We start from the raw sequence: 25,752 nt of genomic DNA, 5'->3' as shown, positions 1-25,752 counted from the left end.
AGAGCAGAATTAACACCGATATACTAAAAATATAGCCACATATCTGATTAAAATATAAAGTAATTAACAAAGCCAACTATGATAAATGAATCAAGCCCACATAAATGTTGAAAGCTGTCATGACTGACATTTAGAGGCAAACTAATTCTTTTGATGGAATCACCTGGATTTACCTCAGTTGCAAGCAGAGGTGAAATCCAGAAACACTCTTCTGACCATGGTATCATGCAGACAGACCACAGCTTATGTTAGTTAACCATAGTTAACATATTTCTTCATAAGCATAGAAATCTGGCATAAATTCTATTATAATTCCATGTGTCACCACAAGTAAAAAATGTATGGAGAAATAATATATAACCTTCTTGAAACTAAAATTTGCCATGGATAAATTGCTTCTTATTTTTAATTGCAAGTGGAAGTGACAGTCTAAATAAAACAAATACTGAATTGTATATCAAGTTAATGACTGAAATAAAATGTAACAGCTCCAAGTCAATGTGCCCTTTATGTAAAGTGAACATGATGATACTATACACACCTGTAGTGTCATCTACTTTTTTTATTTCACATCACAAACCATTCATACAAGATCTTGTGATAACATGTCATCTCTATTTTTGAGGTGTGCTAAATATACTCATAATGATTTGAGTCCTGAGTGCTTGTCAAGGAAACCCTGCTTTGCATATGGGAACATGGTTCCAGCTAATTCCATAAGTCAGTGATGAACATCCACTCTTATCTCCCCAGACTCTGACTGTACCCAAAGCACTGTTCTTTCCTGGCTCAACATTTATGTACACATGTATGTTATTCTTTGTTCCTTCATGGGTATACATATATTGGTATATCTTCATATATGAAATATTGGCTTATAACATTATTATTTATGTTATTCTTTTTTATTCAATGTTTGTAGGTATTAACAATTTTATGTATTTACATCTTGCTTTGCAAATTAGTGCAAATGAACAATACAGGATCTGATCTAATACAGGCTGAAACATGCTACATTTGTAATAACCTCTAGAAATGATTGCATTGATCAAATAAATAATAAAATATTAAATAAACAAATGATATCTCCAAATGCTTCTAACAACAATAGTAAAAAAACAAAATTACTTTTTCAGTCTTCTGACTTCTTTATATACACTTGCAAAATTATTAGTCCAATAAATCATTTTGAATTATGTAGCCAAAGGACAGAAACTTTTGATTTATTGAAAAGGTCACAGAAGAAAAAAACTTCCCTAGGAAATGAAAGCTTGGGCAAAGACACAGCTGTCACTTTCTTCACAGCACTGTGTATTTTGAGGTAAAGCAAAAAATAATCAAATAAAAGAACATCTTATATTTCTGTCTTCACTTTTCTAAGTGATACTTCTGTATATACCTTTGTGAAATACCCTCAAGTTAAACTCACTGTGGACACACAGACGCACATAAACAAAATAATAACTCCATCATTAAAATGCTTTTCAGCTTTATGATCCTCCAAAGATTTGTTTCCTTTTATGTAAACTTCATTATTTAAGAAAACCTTGTCAATAAACTAAGTATCACACATTAGAATTAACCAGACCCAAACTCCCAAAGAACATGGATTCAGTGAGAACAATCATTTTGAATTGTGGAACTACATAAAATCTTACACATTCACTGTAGAATATATATTTTTGTCCTTATACACCACTAAATATAAATTCTATGATAAAAGTAGAACTATAAAAACAATGAGTTGTGTGTCATCTTTTATAATTTGTGGCCATTGCTACATTCAGATCCTTGGCAATCCTTTGTTGTTACTCTTAATTATTCCACACTTTTAGGGATTAAACCCAGGGTTTACTATATACAAATCAAAAGTGTTGCCCCTAGCTGTACCCTAGTCCAAACTAACCAATATTTACAGCCTTAAATCAACCCTCACAAGCACTTCCTATGGCAGCATGCTCATTGGAGGCAGTGAAATAGCACATGGGCTCAAGCACCATTAGGTGCAAGCAAAAAAATAAAAGGCAGAATATTCTGTTTTAATTTTAAATCTATCAGATGTGGCTAGTTGACATTATGTCATTGGCCTGTCAGAATGAACGAACACAAGACAAAACTCTTTTAATACCTCAGTGCTTGCAATATTACCACCACGCCACATGTGGAAGAGAGCTGAGCAGAGAACCTTGGGGGAAGCATTACAGGTTCATTTTTTATATTGTCATCCCCATAAAAAAGATATCGAATTGGACTTCACCCTCTCAGTGAACAGTCTTTATGAGTGTTCTATTAGTGTAGTAATGCTATGATTTTTAATCTGATAATTTTCTAATTCCTATACATTGTTAGTATTGGAATATGAAAATGAATAAGAAGCTTGCATAATACCTATGTCAATCCCAATGAAGGGAAAGGGACAATGAAAGACAAGTTATAAAACCCAAACTTAGGGTAAGCATTGCTTGCTCATTTACATAGCTGAATGAATGGCTATTAAATGTATACAGACAACCTAAAAAGATGGGAGGAACTAGGTGGAAATTTAAAATTAAAAGAAAAAATTATGTAAATGTTTTAGGTAGGACAGCTGTTGAGCAGGCTTTTGTTTTTTTTTTTTTGTTGCTTTTTTTTTTCTCTCTCTACACATATGGACTCACAATTTTCAGGTTTAAAAATAGTTACTAGTTTCATCCCCACAGACCAACAGAATTACACCTCCATAAAACAAGATCTTAAACTCACAATCTGATTTAATGAGTGCACTTGATGTGTTTTAGAAACAAACTCTCTTTGGTCAAAGGAAGGGTATCTCTTGACCCCTCTGTCTGCTGCAATCCTTCGTCCCCATACTCCCCAGGATCGTCCGAGCTTCTCCTAATTTTTGGATGTGTGTCTCTTTATCTCTTCCCATCAGTTGCTGGGCGAGGCCTCTTTGACAATCGGGTTAGACATAAATGCATATATAGATTTTCCATTAAAAAGTGAGAAATATACATTGGAAAAAAGAAAGCATCTTCAACAAATGGTGTTGGTCTAATTGAATGTCAGAATGCAGAAGAATGCCAGTATATTCATATCTATCACCCTACACAATACTCAAGTCTAAGTTGATCAGAGCATCAACATAAAACCAGATACACATAACCTGAAAGAAGACAAAATGAAGAATAGCCTTGAATGTATTGGCACAGGAGACAACTTCCTAAGCAGAATTGTGTAGGTCCTAAAATCAACAATTAATAAATAGTACGTCATGAAACTGAAAAGCTTTTGTAAAGTAAAGAACTTTATCAATTGAACAAAACATTTGCCTACAGAATGGGAAAATATCTTGACAAACCACACATCTGAGAGAGGGCTGATTTGCAAAATATATAAAGAACTCAAGAAACTCTACATCAAAAAAAATAATCCAATTAAAAATGGGTTACAGATATAAAGAGAGAATTCTCAAAAAGCAATATCCAATTATCAAGAAGCATTTAAAGAAATGTTCAACATCCTTAGCCATCAGGGAAATACAAATCAAAATATCTCTGAGATTCCATCTTAAACCTTTAAGAAAGGCTAAGGACAAAAACAGAAATACGGCTTATGCTAGTGAGGATGTTGATCAAGAGGAACACTTGGGAGGTGGGGGTGAAAACTTGTAGTCACTTTAGAAATAAATGTGGCACTTCCTCAGATAACTGGGAATCTACCTACCTCAAGATTCTGTGGTACCACTCCTGGGCATATACTCAAAAGATGTTCTACCATATCATATAATGAGTTTTGAAGAATTCATTGTAATATGAATTTTAGGTAAGAAGTGTGATGTGATTTCACTTGAATCTATCAGCACATCTTTTAGAAATTTCATAATTTTCTAGCTTCCTCAATGCCTAAATCATTTTAGATGAACAGGGAAAAGTAATAAATTATTGAATCAACATCATAAACTTAAAGATTCTTCACTTATTCCCCAAATTTTCTTCAGAACAAGAAATAGCTGTATTAAAACACTTTGGAATAAATGTCAATGAAGACACAAGTTAAACAAGTTGTTCTATTATACCTGTTCATTATCATAACTTTAAACAAAAGAAAATAGAATTCAAATATAGATATAAAGTGTTGATTGTACAAAATAGTGATCCAATTATATAAGTGAAGAAACAACTGATACTAGATAGGATGTATTGGAAAAAACAATCCATGATGAAAATCATTCAAAATTACGGATTCAAATTGATTCATGCACAGCACAAATGGCGGTGTAATAAAACAGCTTCTCTCGAACTCAGGTTGATATCCTTGTGTAAAAATCTTTACATGCCAACATGATTTCCGAAGAATGTTTAAACTGTCAAATTTAAAAATAGATGTCTGTGTGTCCTTATCCTTCCTTATGTCTTTTTTGACCAACTCACACAGCACTAACATAGTCATATTGTCAGAGATCCTTGGAGTCTAACTAGCATTCATATGCATTATATAGCTAATATATTAGTCTTTGTCAGCTAACTGGTGATCAGAGCCCTTTCTATGAGGTAGTTCATGGTACTTTAACACATCATATTCCTGATGGAAAGAAACTTTGACACACATAAAACTGTATCAGTAAGGTTTTTAATCTAAAAATAATTCACATTAAAAAAATAAATATTTACATTAATTGACTGATTCAAGTAATTCTTATTTTAAAAAAACATAAAAACACTTCCTAGCCGGAATCATATTGTTTTAAAATCAATCACATAGTACTTTTAGTTTTCTGGGGGACATCAAAATAGGAATATGGAAAAAAAATTAATTTTTACACATAATATTTTTACACATAATATAATAATATAATTACACATAATATTGTAAACAACAATTACATTAAAATATATCTTCTTGTTATGTTGGCACTTCCAAGAATGATTTATTCTTTTTAGATTTCATTAAGAGGAAAAGAACCTCTCAGCCAACAGAAAAATGAAAAGAGAGGAGAAAGGAAGAAAGTTTTAAAATTTTTATTTGAAATCTTGCTTTTGACAATTAAAATATATGGTATTTGATTTGCGGTATCAGCTTGGTGATCTGGTCCCTTCAATAATTCAAACTTTAAGAGTCTCAAGGTTGTTTTTGCAACTCATTAAATTATGTAAACAAAGGACCAGAGAGATGGTCAGTATGAAAAGGCATTGGCAACCAAGCCTGATGACCCGAGATTAATCCCCATAAATACCATGTTAGAAAGACAGAGTCAACTTCCTTATTTTGATTTCCATATGTGCCTTGTGGCATGCACACTCATCCAGTCACACATGCACACACAAAACAAAATACAAGTTTTAAAGGGAGCAATTAGAAAACATCATCTTTCTACATGCATCCTCATTACTACCATACTTCCAAGTAAGTTTATCTTTTATTCCAAAGCAAACCTGGTAAAGAAATGATGAAAAACAACACAAAAGAATAAATAGAGCAATTTGGAGGTATCAGTTGATTCTTCCTCAGGCTGATAATAGTGTGCTCTCAGATTTTCAAATATAGGTGCAGAACTCATTTAATTTCTGTACCCCCTTATTAATTCAGAGTAAAGTGTTTCCAATATCCATCTCTTTGATCTCACAGGTAGCTCAGCATGTTCTTGTCCAGGCAAATGTGTTATGAGTCCTCAGATGATGAACTACACAGAGGCCAGATGTCACAGGGACTGAAATTGATAATCCATCAGTAATTTTCCATCCGTCACAATAGTTCTGACCCATTGAACTAAATAAATATGTTTAATTACTGACTGGTCAAGTTATCAAATAATGTAGACGGCCAAGGGGAAGAAGTTGTCAAATGTGAGACTGATAAAGCCAGAACCATAGCCATCAGCAAGAATATAACAGCTCCCTTTATCCCCAGTGTCTTCAGTGAAACTTTGGAAAACTGACCAGAGGAGACATCACACTAGGAAAACAACTCAGGCTAAGATATTGAAACCATACTCTTCTGTAATGTCTATTCCTTCTGTTCTGGTCTTTTGCACACCAGACAATTATTCATGTCTCCCCTTTAGAGTTCTAGTCTATAAAGACTTCTTTATATCACAATTATAAGAAACAGGTGAGCCAGAAAGTGGACAGAATCAGAATAGAGCTTTTTCACACACCTATCAAGCCACTTGGGAATGAGAATTTGAAAATCAGGCTGCTTGGTCCTGATGATAACATTCTCGGGAAATGCCCTTCCCTCATCATGTTGGAGAAGGTATTCAACATCTCTGCATATGAACGGTTACATGACAAGTGTGTGTCACCCAAGCATTAATCACAGTTAATGAGATAAAAGCTCTAGTAATGTGTAACACTGGATAAGTGATAGATCAGCCAGCCTTTCATTGACTGCGCCAACAGCTATGTGATTACAAAGGCCAACTGCCACCACTGTCCAGGAATGGGTCAAGCTAGGAGATTAGCTACACAACACTGAACAGAACAGGGGTGATTTCTTCAGCGGGATTCATGGCGCTGCCTAAGGCACATCACCGGTGTTAAATTCTCTATGTCTTCCTTTGCCACTGCCATGCGCCAGCAGCTGAGGCAGAAAACTCTTGAACTTGTTTATTCACACTTGTTTAATCCTGATTCTATACAGCGACTCACAGCCTGTGGGGTTAAGAAGATGGATGAGAGGAGCAAGGGCCATGAAGGGGTCAGGGTCATGATGTCATTAGATCTCATTAAGTACATCACTCAAGCCAACAGTCACTCCAGAGGTCATACCAAGTGAGGACCGTGCTATAGGTAAAAGAAAACTAGTTGAATAATGTAAACCAATTCCCTTTTTAGAGCTGATATGACGTACATCAACAAAAAAGTTTCAGCGTGGTCATTAGAATTTGAAAGGCTATTTTATTGAAATAAATGTCTTTGAAGAATAAAGGATAAAATACCTTTAAGTTCTCCAGAAATCATGCTATTCATTTTAAAGGGCGATACAATTCTAATTAGTTCATGAACTGGCACTATTCCTGCTAATTTACCATGTAAAATTATTAAGGAATACTGAATGGTTTAGTTTGGTTTAAAAAGTTGGCAGATGGCCTACTATTCACAAAAATATCACAACAGAAAACTAACCATCAACTTTTTATGTAGTACTGTAGCAGCATTTTTATCATTATTATTATTATTATTAACTATTATCATGGTTATTATTCTACGATGTTTAAAACTAAGGTATTACACAACATACCAAAATGTTATATTTTGGAAGAATTTATTAAATACGTTTAAAAATTAGAATATATATATTTTCAGAACATGTGTTGAAGCTGGGATTTGTGTTTCCTAAATGTTTTAAGAAATTTTAAAAAATTGGTCTAAAGAGTATCTGATTCAACTGAAGTACAGTTGTTTCCAAGTGTACTGTTTTATTGCTTATTGAAATATTAAACAGAATGAAATCTACCCTAGAGGACTTATGATTATTAAGAATAAAATACTAATAATTACTAAAATCAAATAGTAGAAAAATTGTATGTGCTTTTGGAAAGAAATTTAAGAACTTTTCTCAAGCTTAAAGGATTTCTATAATAGCATTTTATATATAATAATAGTATGGTCTTCCCATTTCAAATAATGTGTGTCTGGGAGAAAACAAATATATTGTTTTAATATATGAAAACTTTTCGTATAATCATTTTATTTGGATTAGTCCTTTGATAAATAGAAGGATAAATTTTATTAGGTAAAATGAAAAATATAAGTCAAATAAATAGGTCAAAAATTAATGTTATTTTTATTTCGCATTTAAGAAAAAACAAAATAGAACTTAACCATTTTACTAGGAAATTATATCTGTACATATTATGCTTCACCAAACAAGAAATATTGGCTCAAGACTTAAATAATTTTTCATAAAACAATTTACCTTAGACCTGCATGGGTGATTGGAAAAGAAAAATGACTTTATTCCATGGCCACAAGGTGAACAAGGGCTGTGCGTACACGCACGCATGAACAGTTAATTCTTCAAAAGACAAGTAAGATTAAGGAAAAACCTCATTTTATTCAAGACATTATCAATTACTTGTTGTCAACTGGAGGTCACATGGACAAAAACTGAAAAAGAAAAGAAATAGTACCCTGATAGGCAATAAAGTGTTTACAGCAACTAAGGGAACAAGCTCAACAGAACTGCTATTGAATTTACTTGACATCCAGTGCTGATAACAAAGGAAATCACAGTGCTGTGGTTTTGTTTTGTAGTTGTTTTGTTGGCTTCCCTGTATACTCAGTCAGAATTTGCACACTGGCCCTGTAGGACACTTCCCTTGTTTTCCTCTTTCCTTGAGAAGAAAAGATCTAGTCCAGTCACATTATCATAATCTAAGGAAATGGATGCATAAACCTAAAAGGATTGACAAATTCACAGGAATGTGGATGGGTCTGAGCTGTTGTCTTCAGCTCACTTATATTGATGACTGATGCTTTTCGTTACCTCATTTGTAGCTGTATGTCTTCCTGTCATCTACTGTGGGCTTTCTTAAGTCATTTCATCTCACATTTATAACTAAATTTTCTGAATCAAGCAGACACAAATGTTCTCTATGGTTCCAACAACAGACCGGCAACTACTTGTATGTTTAAGTTACCTGAGTCACAAATAATGTTTCTTACGGACATCCAGTGGTTTAATCGCAACATTCATTTTGTATGAGAAGCTCCCATTAATGCCCCTGTAATTAACATCAAACCCAAATAGAATGAATGGGAGATTTTTTAATGCACAGGGTAAAGACCCTTAAATAAGTATGAATAATGATCATATTTCCCAGAAGACATCTAGGGCAGCCCTCAAGTGTGATTAACTAGACCACTCCTCATCTCTCTTTCTCCACAGAAATAGAACAGTTCATTTGCATGTCGTCTGATAGAAGAAGAAAGTCTAGCATATTATGGGTTATTACCAATGGACACTTCATTAATAAATCTTTTTCTTATGATGTGTCAAAAACGGAAAAGACAAAGCGAATTGAGATTCTTACATCTCTATTAATGACATATGCATCTGAAGATTCAGCTCCATCAGCTTATTCAAGAATCAACTGAGTACTCAGGAAGGCTTTCTTAAGTTGATCTGTTTACAGGTAACTCAGTTTAACGAGAGGTTCCCAATAACAGCTGCTTTCAGAAAGGAAATCCTAAATGAATATTAAACACAACATTTTCTGCCTGTCTTTAGGAATATTTAAAGCAGACTAACCAGAAAGCAAAAATAAATCAGCCTTTCTATCAAGCTTCTCTTAAATACGGACATGTGGATCCTGGGCAATTATATATTATAAATGAAGGGAGAGCCTGCAAAATGTAATTAATTTAATTGCTTATACTCTCCAAGGATTTCAAAATAAGATATGTAAGAGGGGCACATAATTTTCCTGGGAATTTTCCAATTTCTTGCCATGAGAGATGATAAGAAAAAGAAAAAAAAATTAAGAAATTACTTTCACTTTGCGGAATTTCTTGCATATAGAGGGAAGTAATGAGTATTATTTTGCAACTGAATAGGGCATGAGGTTCTAAGGCTTGCGACATGTTTCCCTAACCCAAAAATTAATTTTCCTTAGAGGGAATATACAAGGTGATGCCATACAAAATTGGAAAACATACTTCACATATTACATTCATTACCCACAACACCTTACTGGCGTTGGTTAATATTTGGGTTCTTAAGGTCCAAGAAAAGAAGGTCCACCACACTCACCACCCACACAGCTGTGATTCTGCACCTTCTAAGAATTGTTTCTTCACAATCTCCTCAGTGCACATGGAGATCATTGACTTTCCACTCACTTAAAGAGTTCTTGCAAAATTTAGGGGTCCCACAGATCTCCTCATTTGCCTTTTGTTCAAGGATCAATAGTTCTGATTCTTTCAGTTTTTCCTATCACCTTATATTCTTGACAGCTGTCTTCTCATGTATTTCCTGTTTTAATGATGAATTTAAACCATACTCAAAACCATGAGTGGTTTTAGTAGCACAGACTCAAGCTAGCTTAATTTAAACTTCAAATGGCTTAGTGAAAGAATTTCTATGGTAGTGATATGGTAAAATCTATTTATTATATCATGTATCAGATACTATTATGTGTTTTGATCACATTTTAACTTTCTCTTCTGTTAGTTATGTTGTAATATCAAATTTTGCATGATTTTTGCACAAAATCATGAATGTATGGAGTTCTATTCCATTGTCACCTTGTACAATAGAGGACATACCATAACAGCAGAGATCTAAAATCATTTTGTCACTATAGTCTCCTCTGAATATCCTTTATAAGTCATAACTATTCCTTCCTGACTCCCACATCTTTGCCATTTTCACAACCACTAATCTGGTTTCTATCACCATAATTTTGTGATCTTCAGAATATGGAATTATATAGCATGTGGCCTTTTGAAATGCCCTTTAAAATGCTATTTTCCCTGGACCATAATACCCATTAGACCCATTTGCATCATTTTGTGTATCAATAATTCAATTCTTTCTATTGCTGAGTAGTATTCCATAGTATGGATACAGATTACTCTGTTTAGTCATTCAATGAAGAACTGTTTAGTACTATCTTGTCTTCTGCAATCAAGAGTAAAACTAGGAATAAAAAACAAACTCTAGATTTTTGTGTGCATGCTATCATTTCTTTGAGATAAATGCTTAGTTGTGGAATAGAATGGAAAGTAAAATTCAGTGCCTTTGGAGTCCATCAAACTCTTTTATCATATAGTCACATTTGCCATTCAGTAATGCAGGAACAAATCAATTTCTCTGCATCCTTAAAGGAATTCTGTGATGAAAGATCAGTGTATCTTTTCTGATGGTCTCAATCTGTACTTCCTTAAGGACAGTAATGTCCTCCAGTGTGCCTCTCTGTCTTCCATCACATGTACTCATTTATGGCACATCTTTTTTTATTCCAAGTGTACTTTGTCATTTGATATTTATCTAATGTGTACACATGTATATATCTATATAATCTCAGTCTGAAAGCATTCTTCTTATTTTCTTAAGTAGAATGTAACATTTTAGAGTGTAACAATTTCTAATATTAATAAAATAAAATTTATCATTTTATTTATTTTGGTTTGTATTTATAGTACCAAATCTCAGGAACTATGTTTTTGTTGTTTATTCTTGTTTCAGGAGGTGGTGTTTGGAGGTTTTTTTGTTTTTTGTTTTTTTTTTTTGCTTTGTTTTGCTTTGTTGTTTATTAGTACTATACAGCGTTTATCTACTTGGAACAAAAATTTTAAGTACATGTCAACCTTTATAATTTGATTATGTATATTTAATATTTCAGACATTTTATATTGAAAACATTGAATCATTTTATAAATCTAAAAAAATAAAGATGCATAATCAGTATTTTATTGAATATTGTTGCATCAATTCTTCATGAGTGAGATTGGTTTGTAATTCTCTTTCTTAGTAATATCTTTGTGTGGTTTGTGTATCAGGATAATTGCAGCCTCGTAAAAAGGATTTGGCATTTTTTCTCTATTTCTATAGTGTGGAATAATTTGACGACTATTTATGTTAGTTCTTTGATATTCTTATAGAATTCTGTGCTGTAACCATCTGGTCCTGGGCTCTTTTTGGTTGGGAGATTTTCGATGACTCTTTCTATTGCTTAGCAGATATAGGTCTATTTAATTTGCTCATCCAGTCTTAATTTAATTTTGGTAAGTGATATTTATCCAAAATATTGTTCGTTTTTTAAATTTTCCAATTTTGTGGGATACAAGTTTTAGAAGTATTACCCAATAATTCTCTTGATTTCTTCCATGTCTATCATTATGTCCCCCTTTTCATTTCTGATTTTGTTAATTTGGATATTTTCTCTCTGCCTTTTCATTAGTTTGGATAAGGGTTTGTTTGTTTTGTTGATTTTATCGAAGAACCAACTCTTTGTCTCATTGATTCTTTGTTCTGTTTTCTGGGCTTTTTTTGTTTGTTTGTTTCTATTTTGTTGATTTCAGGTCTCGATTTGATTATTTCCTGCAATCTTGTCATTATGAGTGAGTTTCCTTCTTTTTGTTCTAGAATTCTCAGGTGTTCTGTTAATGTTAACTCTAAGTGTAGGATTTTTCCAGCTTCTTGATGTAGACCTTTAGGGCTATAAACTTTCCTCTTAATGCTGCTTTCATTGTGTCCAATAAATTTGGATAGATTGTGTGGTCATTTTTGTTGAATTTCAAGAAGTCTTTAATTTCTTTATTTCTTCCTTGACCCATTAGTGATTTAGGTGAGTATTGTTTAATTTCCATGAGTTTTTGGACCTTCTCAAATTAATGTTGCTGTTGAATTCTAATTTTAAACCGTGGTAATCTAATAAGATACAAGGGGTTATTCCAATTTTTTGTGTCTGTTGATGTTTGCTTTGTTACCTAGTATGTGGTCAATTTTTAAGAAGTTTCCATGAAGTACTGAGAAGAAGATGTATTCTTTTATGTTTGGAAGGAATGTTTTATAGATGTCTATTAAGTCCATTTGATTGATGACATCTGTTAGTTCTCTTATTTCTCTGTTAATTTTCTGTCTGATAGACCTGTCCAGTGGTTAGAGTCAGGTGTTAAAGTCTCCCATTAATAGTGTGTGCAGTTTAAGGTGTGATTTAAGTTTAGTAGAATTTCTTTTACATATGAGGGGCATTTTATATTTAGGACATAGATCTTCAGTATTGAAATTTCTTCTTCATGCAAAAATGCTCAATAAAATATTGGAAAACTGAATCTTAGAACACATCAGAAAAATAATCCACCTTGACCAAGTAGGCTTCATCCCAGAAATGCAGGGATGGTTCAACATATGAAAATCTGTCAATGTAATCCACCATATAAACAAACTGGAAAAAAAATCACACGTTGAAAATGCATTCAACAAAAATACAACATTCCCTCATGTTAAAGGTCTTGGAAGGAACAGGGATACAAGGAATGTATCTAAACAAAATAAAGGCAATGTTCAGCAAGCCAACAGCCAACAGCAAACTAAATGAAGAGAAACTTAAAGCAATCCCACTGAAATTATGAATAAGACAATCTTGTACTCTTTCTCCATATCTATTCAATATAGTACTTGAGATTCAAGCTAGAGCAATAAGACAACAAAAGGAGATTAAGGAGAAACGAATCAGAAAAGAAGTTGAAATATCACTATTTACTGATAATATGATATTTTACATAAGTGAGCCCCAAAATTCTAACAAGGAACTTCTACAACTCATGAACACCTTCAGTAATGTAGCAGGATACAAGATTAACTAAAAAAAAAAAAAAATCAGTAGCCTTCCTTTACACAGATGATAAACAGGCTGAGAAAGAAATCAGAGAAAAATCATCCTTCACAATAGTCACAAATAACATAAAATATTTTGGAGTAACTTTAACCAAACAAATGGAGGACATGTATGACAAGAACTTTAAATTTTTAAAGAAAGAAACTGAAGAAGACACCAAAACTGGAAATATCTTCTATGCTCTTGGGTAGTGAGAATTAATATAGTAAAAATGGCAATATTACCAAAATCAATCTTCAGATTCAATATAGTGCCCATCAAAATCACAGCAAAATTCTTCACAGATCTCAAAGAACAATACTCAACTTCATATGGAAAAGAAAAAAAAAAACAAAAACAAAAAAACCCGGATCGCCAAAACAATCTTGTACAATAAAGGAACTTCTGGAGTCATCACAATCCCTGACTTCAAACTCTACTACAGAGCTACAGTACTGAAAACAGTCTGGCCTTCGCATAAAAACAAACAGGAGGATTAATGGAATCTAATCAAAGACCCAGATATCAACCTAAACATCTAAGACTACCTGATTTATGACAATGAAGCAAAAAATATAAAAAGGAAAAAATAACACGTGTTCAACAAATGGTGCTGGTATAACTGGATATCAACATGTAGAAGAATGAAAAGTGATCCATATCTATCACCGTAAACAATACTTAAGTCCAAATGGATTGAAGACTTCAACACAAAATCAATCACACTGAACCTCATAGAAGAGAAAGTGGAAAGTACACGTAAATGCATTGGCATAGGTCACCACTTCCTAAATATAACCATATAACCCCAGTAGCTCAGACACTGAAAGAAACAATTAACAAATGGGAACTCCTGAAACTAAAAAGCTTCTGTAAAACAAAGGACACAATCAATAAGACAAAATGACACTCTACAGAATGGGAAAAATATCTTCATCAACCCCCCAACAGACAAAAGGCTGATCTCCAAAATATACAAAGAACTCAAGAAGTTGGTCATCAAAAAAGCAAATAATCTAATAAAAAAATGGGGTACAGACTTGAATGGAGAACTCTTAACAGATGAATATAAAATGGTTGAAAGAAATTTAAAGAAATGTGCAACATACTTAGCCATCAGAGAAATGCAAATCAAAACAACTCTGAGAGTCTATCTTTACACCTACAAGAATGACCAAAATCAAAAACACTGATGACAACTTATGCTAGAGAGGATGTGAGGTAATGGGAATACTCCTGCATTGTTGGTGGAAGTGTAAACTAGTACAGCCACTGTGGAAATCAGTATGGAAAGTTCTCAGAAAATTAGGAAACAACCTATCTCAAGATCCAGCAATACCACTTTAAAGTATATACCTAAATGTTCAATCATACTACAAGGACATGTACTCAACTATGTTCATAGCAGCATTATTTATCACAGCCAGAACCTAAAAAAAGCCCAGTACCCCTTGACCAAAGAATGAATACAGATGATTTGGTATATTTACATAACAGTTCTACACAGCAGAAAATAAAATAATGCCATCTTGAAATTTTCAGGCAAATGGATAGATCTGGAAAGCATCATGGAGTGAGGTAACCGAGACCCAGAAAGACAAATACGATTTTCACTCACTCATAAGTGGTTTTTAGATATAAAACAAAGAAACACCAGCCAATAGTTCACAATCCCAGAGAACCTAGACAACAAAGAAGATCCTAAGCGAGACATACAAAGATCTAATCTACATGGGAAGTAGAAAAAGACAAGCTCTCTTGAACAAATTTGGAGTGTGGGAATCATGAGAGAGGATAGAAGGGGAGGGAGAGGAAGAAGGAGCAGAGAAAAATACATATCTCAATAAAAACAATAAAAAATTAATTAATTAATTATAAAAGAAATGTCACAGTAAAGAAAAATAGATATATAATCATTTGAAAGTCAAATTGGCCAGTGTTGATGAAGTTAGTTATGTATTGAACTTAAAAACAATGATGACCAGAATATGTGTATAAATATACATCATTTGAAGATATTAATGACTCAGAAAATTCTAAAAAAGTGTAAGTCATGGCAGCCATTATATTACTCCTGTTTTGTAAACTTGGTCAACTTCTCATTGTATCTGAAATCACACATGACTCATCTTATATATTGAATTGTTAATCTTCAAGATGTGTTAGCCTCCAAACATGTCAATAACAACTGAAAGTGATGGATTTTCCTGATACTGATATTTGACAAGTAGAAACTGTAAAGAGAAAATCAAATTACTTGAATAAACTAATGAGCTTTCAAACGTCAATATAATTAAACAAGCAGAAAAAAGTTTACTTTATGTTGTTTCTTTTCTTTAATATCCTATAAAACACAGAATTTCAACACAAAAATGGTGCCTTCTACCTCATCTCACCTCTTCAGGGGTCACCATTGGATATGCCCAATTATGTCATGGTTTCTGGATAAAACACCCAAAATCAACACTAATGATTTTTTTTTTCTCTAAGTGCCGACTGATTTTGTTTTCTTGTTTAAATTAATCAATGTGTAGGCAAAGCAGACTGATTAAGAAAGCATATTTGAGAGCTAGGTTCAAATCTCAACTCTAAGTTCTGTATGAAAATACTCAAGTTAATTTTACAACTTAGATATTTAAATGAGCAAATTAATTTTACATCTTAGATATATAAGAAAGCTACATAGTTAAACAAATCTTACAGTTCTTTATAGAACTGAATAAATAGTGATTGTGAAATGCTTAGAACAAAAAAACCTGGTGTTCAAAAGATACAAATGATTCTTGCTACTCAGTTCCCATTCAAGGCCATGAGATGTCCAGTTCTACATTCTATCTTCTCTTCTCAGAAAGACCTCTTACTCTTTAGCATTTGCAATGTATAGTAGCAGTTCTTCAACCATGTGCCTGTGACCAGGTCCAATGTCATTCTGTTGAATACTAACACTGTCATTAAATCTTATGGTTTATGGTTTTCTCTGTTTGGTTTTTGTTTCTAAAATTATGACAAAAATATACCACTTAAATAAATAATCTAAACCGTTTGAAGTATTATATCATCTTGCCAAAGAGCATCTCTAGATCCATTCAAAAACTCTTTTGACTCTTTTTTTTCAAATCTATACCTCAGCTCATGTATGTCTTTATAGCATTTATAAGGCAGTCATATGAAAACAGAACACATTAAATTATGTCTTCGCTGAGCATGAATTCATTTAAAAAAATCTTTCAATCCTTTGTTGAAATTCACCTCCCCTTTCCTATTATGGCCTTAATTTGTCAACTTAATGCAGCTCTCAGTGTGTCAAATAGGAACCTGTAGCATAGACTCTTCTGCCTCACTCCTTCAATGTAGTCAAAAATTGTGCTTCTTTTACTGCCAACACGTATTCCATATGAGGGGGAATACTAATATCTTCGAGGAAAAGGGAAAGTTCTTTAAAACATTTAGTTAACATCAATATCTACCCCTCTGTGCTCTCAGTCTATAACAAAACTAATAAAGCCGTTTTCTCCAAAGTAGGTTTTTTTTTTTTTTAACTTTTGTATGGCCTCCCTGAACTTCTAGCAATCCAGAAGCCATCTTGGGCCACTCTTAACTCCTTGAGCATGCTCTGCTTGAGGGCTTGCCTGTCCACCACAGTTGATGGATATTGACATTGAATGACAATTCCACAAAAATAAGGGACCATCAAATGTGTGAATCCTTACTCCTAACAACTCAAGAATCCAATGAAGACTTTGAAAAGGAGTTATGAGAAACATTCGAATGTTCTCATTCAATATAAATAAGCAGATAAAAGCAAGAAGAGAAATGAAGCAAGCAGATTCACACAAGATGGTTTATACCAAATACACCTTATGTGATCAAAAGAAACAAAGATATTTCAAGTCTTTATACAGACATAGATGTAAGATAACTGAAAACAAAAATGTAATTATTGTCATCAGAAATGCTAAATACTTCAGCCTTGATATTGACTTAATTTCCAGATAGAAGTATGAATGACAAAAGAGTTGCTTTTATACTTGAACGTTAATTTAAGTCCAGTTTCTAGGTCATACTTGAGACTTTACACAGTAGTCCCATGGCATCCACCATGCAGGTTTTTCTTCCTGCTTATAATCCAGACACGTTTTCACATTCTGGATTTTTTAAGGTCAATTATATAAGAAGCCTACATCAATGAACAGGCAAGTGGTATAGGGTTATTTTCGCTGGTAGCTTAAACAGGCCCTAAGACCATAGCACACCTTACTCCATGATGGAAAAACGATTCAGGCAATAAAACTCAGCATGTATTCAGTATAACCAGCCAAATTGAAAACAAAGACCTAATTCATCATTTTTCTTGGAAAGTCTCTAATTGTACTAGCCTTACTATTTTGGCTTCTGTATTTGTGTTTCTGGCTGACTATTCTTGATAATTGAAGTTGGTTTTTGTCTGAGAAAGGCCTGGCGGTAAACTGGGATCTCAAACACCCAATGTAGCCTCTGGCTAGCTAGGTAAAAAAGGTTTAAACATGTGTCCAAGTAGTCTTCTCTGGTAGATATCACACAATAGTGGAGTTTCCATTAAACAAATAAGCAGACAAAAAACCCAAAACAAAACAAAATAAACAAAAGAACAAAAAGAAAATCAAAGCAATCTAAGAAAAAAAAACACAGCAATTAGTACTAACGGGGTTCAAACCTCTGTTTCAAAACAGTCAGTGATTCTTACAGTTTCTGTATGAATTCTCTCTGAAGTCAAGAACTACCATCTAAATTTCTGTGCTCTTCTAAAATTAACGAGCTAAAAAATTTTAATAAGTATATGATGTTTTTATTTTGGAAAAATTTTATAGAGAGTTTGTAAAATTAAAAAATAAACCAATCCATAAGATTAGATTTCTTCTAAGATAAGGCATATAGAATGTGATTAGTCTTCAGGAAGAACCTTTATAGGAATTAGAAAGTAGGTAGTGTTTACCAAAACAGACCTATATTGGCTATGTGACCATAGACTTTCTAGAGCTACAGAAAATTCAAGTATATTTTGTATGAGACATTTCTTTCTGCCACCTTGCCATAGTACCCTAAACCACGAGACAGTCAACTGCTGATGTCTGAGAGAGAAGGCTACTGAGAGACTGTGATATTCCAAAAGCTATCTCAGGCTGAGACTCTATTTTTCTCTCACACAGTATTGCTTATGAAACTTTAGCAAAGACGTATATGTAACTTCTAAAGAACAAAAAAGCAAGGATATCTCCTAATGAAGAACGACAAAACTAGGATGCTTTTGCTTTGGGGAATTTCCTCAGAAAAAGACAATTTCATTCTCAGTACTAAAAATATGTCAGCAGTGCAATTAACCTTAACCTTAGTCCTTAGCCACTGAATTACAAGATGTTATAGATTTCTATAAAGAAAAAGAATTAAACATAAAAATTCTTCTACTTTTTCCTAAAGACTGGCTCAAGTGCAAAAGGAGTATACCTACTGTAAGTAATTATAGGACATTTTTGGCCTCCTCTGGTCAGACTGGAAAGATATGTTCAAGTTATTATGAGAAAAAGAAAGCCATGTGTAAAAGGAGAATTGGCATGTGCCATTCTGTTGAATTATAGGCATTAGAAGTATATAAGTTATTGCACAGAATTACCTTTCATAAGTGTTTATAGGGACAGATAGTAGGTAAGTATTTCTGTTGGGTTAAGGGAGGAAGGTTTCGGAAGATTGGGGATTGCATGTCAATTGGCATAAAAATCTTTTAAGTTTCAAAAAAGTTTATTTTAGATCGGTGTTGATGTTGACATCCTGCAAATACATGTATTTAAAAATCATCAAAAGATATATATTGAACTTTTAAAGACATGCTATATGGATAAAATCTCACTAAACAATTTTTGTCATGTGTGGTGGCATTTGACAGGCTGAGGAAAGGTGGTTGGGAGTTTGAGACCACCCTGGAATACACAGTAAAACCATTCGTCAAAACGAAAACAAGAAAAAAAAAAATTCAAGGAGCTCTGCATTGCCTAAATTTAAGTTCTTTTAAATTTAAATTGTCTTAAGTCTTTATGAAGAATAAAACCATTCTCCCTGAATAAATTTTACCCACAGTCAAAATAAAATCAAGCACATGAAAACCTTCATACATGCCAGCTTGTAGGACTGAAGTTAACAGGTTACCTTGTGTTCATTTTCAGGGCAACGTTCCCTCTCACAGCAAAGTTCATCCATGCATGTACCCATTCTTCTTTGTACAAATAAAATAGCAATTTAGTGGTAGATTTAAAACAATCAGGACTATTGTGCAGCTTGTTATTCTAGCAATCTGTGATCTATAAATAATGCAGCGCCTTATCCTTCTCTGAATTATGTTCCCGGAGCCTGAGTATTGCTACATGGAGAACACTAGGGGAAAGGGGCTACTGGGAGGAGGAAAAGAAGAAATAACGAAGAGCAAACAATCTTGCCTCATGGAATTCATACTCATACTCCAGCTGGATTTAGGAATCATGTATGTTTCTCTTGAGGATCAAACCAAAAGCCTTCATTTGAATATTTAGATTTAGCTTTTCTGAACTTACCAAAACAAAGGCAATTTGAAAAGTTCTGTATTTGCCTTTAAAGTACGCAGTGGGAAAAGACAAACAGAAAACATAAAAAACAAAGCCGTTTTTTCCCAAGTATCCCTGAACTTTGAACCAGAAGCCCCCAGCTTTAGAATGTTTATCACCTCGTTAATTTATCCTCTGCACAAGCTTAGTGTCGAGAAAGGGAAACAAAAAAAAAAAATAAACTGGGGACTTCATCAATTTTTCATGAATTTTCATTTAGCCCAAAACCCCTCTTCCCTTGGTCGATAGATCAAGCTGCCGTCCTATATTTACCACCTGGGGCTACAGCTGCCATCTCTTGAGGCCACCAGAATGGCTGCATCTCATGCAGCTATGCTGGGTCCCAGCAAAGGCTCTCCCACTCTTTTTGCTCCATACAACACAGCACTTGTTGGGAACTGAAATCGTATCTACACCTCTGTGCCTGGAGCTCCCGGAGGTGTCATTGGAAAACCACCTATTAACTTCCCGAGTGCCAGGCCTCTTGCTGGTGCCTTGTGATTATGTTTTCTTTCCATTTAAAATCACTTTCTGCCTAAAGACCCACCTCAAATTCACGTGAGTTGAAAAAACTTTCTGAATTACTCTTCTTTTCCCTTTAAATATGCTTAAAACAAACAAAAAACACACAACAATAATAAAATTATTGAGTGATTCAACTCTCCATCGCAACATTTGGCCATGAATATTTTTTTCTGTTACTTTTCTGCATGTGTCCACTATATTGCTGAAGAAAGGGGAGAGAGAAAGAGAGATAGAGAGAGACAGAGAGAGATGGGAGAGGGAACAGGAGTGAAGGAAAGAATATAGTATAACATAGAGAAGGTTTCCGCACATGAAATCAAGATAGATGACTGATGGTTAAGCACAGAATTCTGATTTTCACGTATGACAGACACAATATCTAGCCTTTAAAATAAACATCAACGTGAAGCAAACAGAATCAAAATTTTTTATACTGCTTTATCAATAATCATTACACAATCAATGTGTGCAGTCATCATGGCTTATCACGAGGGCTGACAGGAAGCTCTTCCTTGCTCTGGGCAAAGCCCTTTGTAGAAGGAATCCACACTCAGTTGTAGAGATGCTGAGATGGCCCCAGCTTCCCCATTCTGCACGCATGGCTTCTTTCTAGCCACACAGCCATTTCCTGTGCCACCGTCTACCCCTTTAAGTCCACGGTACCCTCCCGCCATTGGTTGCTTTTATTTGCCACCTACTTTATTTGAAAACATTTTTTTCTTGTCACTTCAATATTCCCTGTTACTCTGACACCTATTCTCTACCATACCTCCCATACCAAAACTCCTTTCTTATTCACATGATCAGTGACTACTTAATCCAAGGAAAAGGTTCACTGCTGACAGCCTTCCTAGGCAGCCTCCTCTACTTTTCCTTACCTCTGGGGCATCAAGCTTTATTTGGAAATGACTTTGCTAAATTTAAGAAGCTATGTTTTAATGGAACACTAAGCATTTTAACCTTGTTAGCTCACAGACATATCAAAGCATACAGCCCAAGTGAACTCTCACGCCCATAGATGTTCCTTCTTTGCACTCTAATTTCATGAATGGTGAACCTACAGATGCAAAAACCGAGACACAAAAATATTTGAAAGACGCACACCATCTTGAAAACTGGTCATAACCAGTAACATGGCATGCAGTGGAGTTCTCCTCTCACCCAGCTTTTGCTGTTCAGTTTAAAATGTAAGAAGAAGCCTTTTCCGGGCTACTTGACAGCATAACTCCTCTCGCCTCCATTCATCATCCCAGTAATGTAATCACCAGTTCTCTGTCAAAGACTCCCTTGCACGTAATGAAACCACATAGAGGTTGTGATTCAGCACATCCCCTCTTTTCCAACTTATTCTTTCCGAACAGCCTCTAGCAAGCTCTCTGATGCCGAGCAGGTCCATATGTTCTTTAACTCTTCCTTTCCCTATAGCAACATGATGTCCAACTTCAGTTTTCCTCCAAGGCATCACATACAATTAACATCAGAGCTTAAATAATGCGGCCCTTATTAGGATCCTTTTCCTATATTACTTAACTAGTGATTTTTTTTCTCTATTTAATCTATTATAAAATATTTATATATTGGTCCTCTAAAGGGTATTCTGAACTCTGGCAATAGATTGGAATGTCTTCTTTATTTCTTTCCCTTAGCATATTGAGGGGAGAGTAGGAATTTCTTGGTTCAGCATTTCAGATTTATGTTCTGAAATTCACAATAACATAGAGAAGACTGGCAAAGTAATGGGAAAAATATTGCAACAAATAAATGAGTATGATTTAATCTTTGGTAGCTTCAAGTGCCACAAACTGTTGACATGACATTAAAAGAAAGAATTGTATTCACTAGAAAATGCAATTTGGAAGTCTTATTTTTCCTTTTGAGATTTTGAGTAATTTAAGCATTTCTTCAAGTTCATTATTTCTACATTAAAAAATGCAACTGTCATATTATGTGGGAAAGAATCATGCCTTAATATTTTTCTCTGAAAATAAATTCATTATTTATGATTTAATTAGGAAAGACAATAATTCCTTCAGATGAAATAAAAGATGCATGCTTTTGAGGATCAATTTTAACAAAGCTATGACCCAAGAGTAATGTTCATGACTCTCCTACAAAGAGACTACCAGCCAATTTTAATAAACTTTTATGTGTTGAAGTGAAGTTAGACAGAGTAAAGTGGTTCTTGGTTGCTGGATAGAAAAAAAAAAAGGTTATTTTGTGAAAAAAAATAAAGTGTCTTCATTTTTCATTCATCAAAAATGTCTGTTTATTTGCAGGGTTCTAGATGTGCAAAAGAATCTCTTAAGAGCAAAAGTTCAAAGTGTCAAGATCTGTTCTTGAAATCCTCATTAGTTCATTTGCCACCCCTTAGTCATGTAGCAGTGATGGGCTCTGAGTCCTTAAAACACGCAGGACAATCCCAGTCACACTATAAAGAAACACGGAAGGCCAAATCAATAGAATTTAGCAATAAAATATTTTGATATGGGCAAACGTTTCAGAAAGAGGTATATTAATGGGAAGCATAGGTAGTTCGTGGTTTGTGGAATGAAACTCTAAACCAGAAGAGAGATGGCTTGGGAGCAAGAGCTTCACCAAGATAGTTAAGTTAGATAAAGACTACTTTCATTCCAGCTACAAAGACACTGGCATGTTGCTGCAAGTCTCAACTCGCTGCACATAAGCCTTCTAATCTGCTGTGATGCCATACAGAATGCACTGACTTCAGCAAGAGGACCTGAGATCCCTAATACCTTCCCAGCACCTTCTCTACAAGGAACATTTGCTGTTGTCTCATGCACAGTTCACAGCACATGAAACTTTTTCATAAAACAAGAAAGCTAGGAGCAAAGTGTATAGATATAGAGCTTAAATCACAACCTAGATATAGAGCTTAAATCAGAACCCCAAATCCTAAAATCAAACAGTCTATCACACACCACCCACAAAGTGTATGGAGTCTCTGCTTAAATAGAAGACAGGAACTAATATCTTTATTTCTGTTGGCAGGGATGGCAAATAAATAAATAGAAACAAGTGCAAATAGAGGAAGTTGTTATCTCTTTTGATTATTAAGATTGAGTAAAAATCAGAAACTCTGAAACAGCATAGCAAGCTCTTCTTTGATGAAACTTACTAAAAAAAAATAGTTACCATTATAGTTGATGGTATAGTCTCCCTTCTGTATCTACTGTTTATATGTACTGTATAATGTACATATATATATATATATGTCAGTAGCAGAATCATGTGCAATATTGGATTTATGTCTGCATTTCTGACATGTTATACATGAACTTTTGATTTTAACATAAGCAACAGTGATAATCCATTATGTAGTTCATCAATAATTCAAATTTTCAATAAGAGTAGCATTATACAAGTCTTATTGCTATGATATAATAGCATAGACCTTAAACTACCTCATACTAATTTGATGTGAATAAAATTGTTGCAGTCCTTATACTGATGGTACTCTAACCATATTTCTTCAGAGAAGCAAAGGTTCTATAGCATTTCATTTGCTTTACTTTACAGGTTCTGCACATCAATAAGACACAACCGAACTTACTAATGTCAAGTGGAATGCGAGTGCACATGAGGCTCACGGTGTTTACTTACATGCCACTTCCAGAGATGCGTTCCGACTCACTGCTTCACCAAGATAGTTCCTTGCAACACACACGTAGCTCCCTTCATCAGGTTTACTTCTGCGCCCATGCACAATTCGCAAAAAGAATAAGGATCCGCTGGGCAGAAGCATCCTGTGAGACCTGGGGTCATCCTTGTCTGTCTCCACTCTCTCGCCGTCCTTGTACCATTCAATGGTGGGAGTTGGCCGGCCCTCTGCTTTACAGTTCAGAGTCGTGGGCTCTCCCTTGGAGACAATTACATCAGAAGGGTGTTCTACAATCCTGGGGGGAAAGTCTTCCTGACGAAGACGAGATCCTGCAAAACATGAGGCAAGAAGTCAAGTTTAACACCTTTCTTATCTATATTGTATGTCTCATCTATATTCATACTCATAGGGCTAAACATTTTCAAATATTTAATGGAATAACCAGATACACTGTTTCATTTACATTTACACTTTTGGCTTTCTATACATCTCTAAATCATCTCAACTCTTTTGTACATTGACATATAACAATAAATTAATGTTAATCTTAGTGATCAAACTTAACGTGCTCCATAAAAATGGCAAACAAAAGTGAAGAGAACCTCTAATCTCCTTGGGTGGATCCACATTTTGAAATGAGGACCAAGGGGAATAGAACTGACTTATTTTTTTGTTCTCTTAATACAGACTGTTCAGCAAGAGAACAGCCCAAGTGAACAAGCCCAGCACCATGGGCAAAGACCAGAAAAACCAGACAGTGTACACAGCACATTGCTCAATCAGAAAGGACATGATACATGATGTGGCTACAAAGTTTCAAGCTAGTCTAAGATATGTGACTTTCATTCTACATGCACACTGAACTGAAGGTGCAGTAACATGATCAGCCAGTATATAGACACTTATACACACACATGCACACTCAAACACACACACACACACACACACACACACACACACACACACACACACACACATTAGCTTCCAGAATAAAAGATAGACAGCAATACAGGCAAATGCCCCTTGAAAGTCAAAATATTAACTAATTAATTAAGTAATTAAATAAAATCTAACCTTCAGACATGATCTTTTAGTGGAAGAAACATCTTTTATATCTTAACATAAATACATATAGAATTTTAGTATTTCACCATAGGGTAAAATTGATAGGCCATGCAGTTATCTGAATGCTGTCTGTTCTCAGAGGGTAAATGTGCTGGAAGTTTGGTCTCCAAGGTGGTAAATTTAAGATAATGGTTACCTGTAAGACATATGGCCTGATTAAGAATAATTACAGAACTGTGGATATCATTGTTGGAAGAGGCTGTTTTTGTTATTACAAACTGAGTTTGTTTGTGCAAAAGGGAATTGTTATAACATGGACAGTGTGACCTCTGACTGTCTCTCTCTACCAGTCTTGCCGTTTGATCTATATTCACAGATCATTATACCACTTAGTATTCTGTGATGCAGACAGTATGCACTCACTTAGGTCTATGAGTTGGTTCTATGAAACTGAGAGATAAATAATCCTCTTAATTTATAAAGTAACTAGGTATTTTGCAGTATCTACAGTAAATATGCTGATATATGCACAATAACATTCTAGTGATAAAATAAATGTTTAGCCATTAAATGATATAAATATAATATCTGGCATTTTGAAGATCAAAATTATGCATTATGTTCTATTT

At 34.2% G+C, this 25,752-nt stretch overlaps 1 protein-coding gene across 12 annotated transcripts in view; it reads right to left on the bottom strand.

Moving 5' to 3' along the window:
• Robo2 (roundabout guidance receptor 2) overlaps positions 1-25,752 on the bottom strand; it is a 1,518,906-nt gene that overhangs the window by 441,476 nt on the left and 1,051,678 nt on the right. For all 12 annotated transcript variants that reach the window (XM_041678470.1, XM_041678467.1, XM_041678468.1 and 9 more), the window contains one exon: positions 24,061-24,387. In XM_041678470.1, coding sequence (XP_041534404.1) covers positions 24,061-24,387 — 327 coding nt within the window. The remainder of the gene's footprint in view (positions 1-24,060; positions 24,388-25,752) is intronic.

This window comes from Microtus oregoni, unplaced genomic scaffold (assembly GCF_018167655.1).
Source record: "Microtus oregoni isolate MIOR12 unplaced genomic scaffold, Mior012 000030F_ref0000283, whole genome shotgun sequence".
In the NCBI taxonomy this organism is placed as follows: Eukaryota; Metazoa; Chordata; class Mammalia; order Rodentia; family Cricetidae; genus Microtus; species Microtus oregoni.
Note: the sequence above shows the minus strand (reverse complement) of the source record. Positions and strands in the feature narration are given on the sequence as shown.